Source organism: Nicotiana tomentosiformis, chromosome 10, assembly GCF_000390325.3.
Source record: "Nicotiana tomentosiformis chromosome 10, ASM39032v3, whole genome shotgun sequence".
NCBI classification, from domain to species: domain Eukaryota; kingdom Viridiplantae; phylum Streptophyta; class Magnoliopsida; order Solanales; family Solanaceae; genus Nicotiana; species Nicotiana tomentosiformis.
In genome coordinates, this window is record NC_090821.1 from 53929243 (window position 1) to 53935139 (window position 5897).

General features: G+C 34.4%; 1 protein-coding gene across 1 annotated transcript; it reads right to left on the minus strand.

Annotated features, from left to right (window-relative positions):
- Nucleotides 1-307: 307 nt before the first annotated feature.
- Nucleotides 308-2887, minus strand: LOC104111703 (aldehyde oxidase GLOX-like). The gene is made up of 2 exons (XM_009621457.4): nucleotides 2372-2887; nucleotides 308-2005 (listed from the first exon to the last, which is right to left on the minus strand). Exons 1-2 carry the CDS (start codon nucleotides 2749-2751, stop codon nucleotides 589-591), a joined length of 1797 nt encoding a protein of 598 aa, XP_009619752.1. The 5' UTR covers nucleotides 2752-2887; the 3' UTR covers nucleotides 308-588.
- Between the last annotated feature and the right edge of the window lie 3010 nt (nucleotides 2888-5897).

The window sequence follows — 5897 nt, forward strand, 5'->3', positions numbered from 1 at the left end:
AACAATTGTGCACATAATCAAAACAATAGCATATATTGAAAACTTTACATTTTAATGGAACAATATGGTAAAAAGGAGCTGCCCTTCTCATACACTGAGGTCAGGACCCTGCCCTGCCTTATTCTTTGTATTCAGAACAATAGCTCACTGCTCACCTAGACCACTATGGTAAAAGCTAGGCAAGTATGCCAAAACAAAATATCCACTAAATAAAAATTTAACCGACTACAAGCAGGGGGCGAATGCAGGTCAGTGTCACCGGTTCATCTGAACCTAGCGACACAAATCATAAATTAATGTATAAAAATCACGAAAAATATAACAAATAATAGATATGAACCCATAACTTTACAAACATAATGGGTTCAATGGTGAGAACTTTAAAGATTGAACCAATATAAAATAAAATTTTCGGATACGACACCGACTACAAGCTACACCAACCCCTTTTTTTCCATATATGGAAAAAAAATGGTAACCTTTTCTCAACTGCACCAAAACTTCCATTCCAACTACCTACACTGGACAAGTAAATGACCTATTAAATTCCCACTTGCCAATTCCAACAAAACAAATAGGCCATCAAAATTACTGCATCCTGATCCAAGAGGAGTGTCCAGGAACACCTTTGTGTACTACAAACACCATATAATAACCTGGAGGTGCAATATTACGCGATGGGGGTGCACACACCGTAATCTTTTGTGCAAACAACGACAGCCGTTGTACTTCCACAACGTCCAATATTAATAACCGTTGATTCATCGCGAATGAGTGCGTGGTAAATGAGGGTGCAATCATGCTTACCATGAGCTCCTTCGCAGGCTGGAAAAAACCAAGTGTAAATGTGATGGAGAATTTCTGACCGTATGATACGGGTCCTTCAACGGTCAAGATTGATGGTCGGAGATGTGAGTGTTCTGGGGCCAAATATGGTGGCCTAAATGCTTCTAAGCTTAACTCTGTGGGGTACTGTACGCCTGTAAAGTTGTACCTTATATGTGGATTACTTCCACCCACTAATATTCTGCCATCTGGCAATAATGTAGCTGCTGAGTGGTACATTCTTGGAATGTTACTTGGTTTGAGTACCGTAAACCTCTTGCTCGGGTCGGGTTCATTTGGCTTGTATAGAACCGGGTTCAACACCGGGTCAATTGCACTTTCCCACCCGGCTGTCCCTTTTGAAGCTCCATTTAATATAATTACATCTCCTGTAGGCAACAATAACATATCGGGCATGACCCGGCCCATTGGCATATCCTCCATGATCCATACAGGATCCAGATCCGTAATCCTCATACGTCCACATGTACGTGAAGCAGGCAAAAAAACACCCTTCTCAGCTTGTGTAAACGCGCCGCCGTTAGCACCACCACATACCATCACCTCCACCACCGGCGACGAAGCACTGGCGACTAATTTCATCGGTAGCATTACCGATGAACCTGTCGCCGGATAAGTCCTTTTTTCGCCGGGAATTAGTGGAAATTCTCTAATAATTTTATTGTTCACATAATCTAACACAACTGAACGTTGATTAGCGAAAATGTAAATATTTCCGTCTGGTAAAAGGTACAAAAATGGATAAAGATTGTTCTCCTCTTTAGGGTCAGTTGTTTCCTTCAAAAAAGGAAGATAAAAAATCCCATTATTTTGTGAGTTTTGTGGGAAAAACTCATAGCTAAAAGCTCTTCTACCTCCAACAATTATTACACGTCCATCTGGAAGTATATGATCTGAAGCGTACCATCTTTTAACGGTGAGATTCTGCGGAAGTTCCGTCCAATCACAATGTTCATCGTTAATACATGGTGAAAACAACCGTATTTTACGTTCACCGGCATGGTATCCGCCGGTTTGGATAAGGGTTCCGTTAGGGTTAACGGCACCAGAGGAACACCAAACGTCGGTGTGAACCATGAGAGGACGGTAAGTGTTGGTGGCAACATCGTACAAGATAGAATGAGCTGTGCAATCTACTCTGATGGCTTCGTCATTATACCTGTTGAAAATATAATTAAATAACTAAATGTGTGCTATTTTTAACGTCGTTTACATAACATTTGATTGAAACTGAAAAAAGGAGTATTTAAAGTTAAGCTTAAAAATAGTATTTAACGGTTGAAATTGCGTTTTGATATAAATTTTATCGGTATTTTGTTTGGAAAAAAAAAGGTCGGGAAGTTTTGTGAAATTATTTTTATTTTATTGAAATACTTCTCAAACCAACATTTTAACTTCAATTTCAAGTTTGAAACAAGTGACAATATTGAAAAGAAAATATAGATTTGAAAATAATAGTTTAGATGAAAATAATGAGTATATCGAGATACCTACTAAGCTTTTAGAAATTATACGATAAGAGTACCTGCACTGGCCTTGAGGAAGGGAAAGGTTAGAGGCTCCGAAATCTGTACGGTCGAAGATGACAACCTTGTTATTATGGAGAAGTTGCATGTGCATGGCAGAGACACCAATGGATTTTTGTAAAAGAATCCATTTACCATTTCTATGATCTGAGTTTTTTACGTCAATTGGACCTGCTTGTCCTGAGAATTTGAAGTCAAAGGACGTGGAAAATGATGATTGAATAATACTATTAGGCAGTGATGAACTCTGTCGGTGGCTCTTTTTTACTCCACCATTTTGTTTGGAGGATGAAGATGAAGATGAAAATGAGAGAGGGAAAGTCGAGAAAAGAAGGAAGAGAGCAAAAGGGAAATAAAAAGATAGATTCTTGAATTCCATTGATAAGTTTTCTTGATTGAGATGATCAAAAAAATGGGAAATATGGATAAGTAACAAAAGGAATACTAGTAGTTTGATAGGTGAAGAGTTCTTAAATGAATGAAACTAATTAGTGTGAAAGTAAAATATTGGCGTAAAAAAGTAGAAAGAGAAGAATATTGATAGGGGAAAGTAGAGAAATGCATGCACGGATTGGGTGAAATTAGTCAGTTGCTAAATACATGGATAGGCGGAGAGGAAGTTCTTGTATTGGTCCATATAATCATTTGACTTCCACCAACAATTATTACCCTATTTATTTCTGTATTTCTTTTTTATTTAAAGAAAAAGAATTTAGGTCCTTTCTTTATTTAGATTGTTTCGGTTTCCTTAAATAGAAACCCTAATTTACTTGTATCAACTTCTTTAAAATGGAAGTTTGCAGAGGACCGGCCGGAGGAAGAGAAAACAATAGTATGGTGCAAATTGATTAATATTGAACTTTTAGGGTGTAAAAAGTAGAGCTTATGTTAGTAATTAGTTACATTTGATTCTCTAGTTGGTAGCTTTAATTTGATTATTGCCAATTTCATGTGGTATTCTTAGTTGAATATAACATTATTTGATTTGGAAGAAACAAGGAGTTAGAGAACTTATATTGCTATGTTTGTTACATTGATTTACTATCATCAAGTATATTTCACTTTCCCAATTAAACTAAGTGGGTGAGAATTAAGATAACACTCCAGAAATTCTTGGAGTAGTCAGATAGTTGATTTTGAATATCATATGGTCAAATTAAAAAAATATCAGATTTTTTCAGTACTCATGATTTCAGGATATCCTATTGTATTGGACAACTCGATGCACAAAACATCTCGTGTTCACGCACGTTCGGAAAAGAACCGTACCCAAGGAGACTACATACCCTAACATAAGTGTCAACGATTAATTCGACAGCTCAGACCCGTGACCTACTGAACACACGAAAATAACTTTATTGTTGCTTCAAAACTGCCCTTTTTGAATTTATTGAATACTGGCAATATAAAATTACTGCTACAATTGCCCCATTTCTCTTGGTTCCCTATTGCAGTCTGTATCAACTTCTTCTTCTTCTTCTTCTTTCGTTTTGCACCATAAATCATTATCGTGAAAGCAACCATATATGGATCTTTTTTTCACATGCTCAAACAATTAAGAACGATAGGTTAACCACACGTCGAAAGCTTGCTTTATTAGGTGATTTTCCACAAGAGTCATGAAACGTTGCCAACAATAAATTAACTGTGCTTATCCTCCTTTGATGACATAACTTATGTCTTTAATCTTTCCTTTTTTAATTCACCGACTGTTGTCGTTATTTAAACAATTTTAAGTAGCTGTAAAAAGTCCAGAAGGGCACTATTAATATTCACAGTCAACTACTAATTAATATGGATACGGTAAGGGTCCACTAACAACTTTAATATTTTGTTGGACAACATGGGTTCTTAAAAGGCTCGAATTAAATGCAAGTTTATAGCAGCCAGCGAAAACCATTCTCATTTGAAGAATGCCAATGCATTTTACATATGCGGTTATGTTCATTGGTGTAGATTTAAATTTAAATTATATACAAAAGTAGTATAAATGTTTTTTACACTATCAATAATTCAATATAAATTCCTATTATACGGCGTTGCTTCAGGTTACAGAGAACATGACTCTTGATGGTAGGAGGTCACAAATTATGGTAAAAGGTTAGCGGATAGTAAGTTTTCCTTGTCTATACTATTAGTGCTAGTCTTGTACTTTCTTATTTTTAAAATACTATTTGTTATTGCTTTTGCTTTAGTTTTCTTATTATCTTGTTGTTATTATTATCTAATGCTACTGCTTCTTTTTTCTTCTTTCCTTTACCGGAAACAACATCTATATCTTCTCAACGTAGGGGTAAGGTCTTCATATATACTATCCTCCCCAAACCCCACTTGTGGGATTACACTGGGTTTTATTGTTATTGTTGTTGTTGCTGTTGGTTTCATACTATGGACAGTTACACATAATTAATTTTTAGATGATCTAAAAGTGTAAAATATTTTTATATTATCGGTGTATAAAAGTTTAACCTTTTCTTTTTAACACAACACTCTTTTTATGCGTGTCCTATTTCAACATGGTCACAGAAAATGTTAGTCCTGTTTAGTATTTGCGAAAAGTAGGCTCACGGTGTAATCTTTAACATGGTCTTTAGATTAGGCAGAAATATCGCAGCTCTTGTTGCATAAATTCTACATTAAAACAGTCCAACAATTATTGTGATCTTGCACGATTATTTATTGAGATAGAAGTTAAAGTTTGTTGTATTATTTATTTATTAAAAAGATGAGTTGAAGAAAATGTTAATCTTTTAATGCATTTTTACCTTTTAATAACAATGGACCATTACAGACAATAATTAGGAGTATTATTTATTATTGAATCATCTTAGATGGCCGTCAAACTACAGTATGATAAAAAAAAAAATACCTACTTCTACCTTTCAAAAACACTTCATATCTATTTTCAGAAAATATTATTGCTGCTACTTCTTTCCATTTTAAGTGACCTAATTTAAATTTGGTGAAAATTCCACAAATGTTTAGAACATTGGTTGTTGTTATTCTTTCGAATAAGAAAATAGTTAACAGATATTAAACTAGGATCAGAGTACTACGGCGGATTAATTTTTATAACAAAATATTGAATTAAATACTCTAAGTGGTCATTTGGTTCACAAGTTAGTTATATATGAACTATGATTTAGTAATTGTAATACGATGAACAATAAAATATATAAGGGTTGATAAATTGTTACTAAAAATTACTACTATACTATATAAGGATTGTTGACCTGGAGGGCATTTTTTTTATCTTTAGGTACTCTTATCTAGATAATAGATATTGTTCATACTTGTCTTCATATTCCACATTCTATTTTGTATAAAATATATATTCTGCATAATTATACCAATATTAGTAATGCAAAAATTTAATACCGGAAACCAAACATTGCATTGGATACAGTCTTACAGAATTTATACCAAAAGATCAAACGCATCATTAGTTATGCAATGATTTAGTAATACTAAGTTTTAGGTTTCTACCCAAGAGTGTACTATCATTTATGCAGAATTTCATATTGT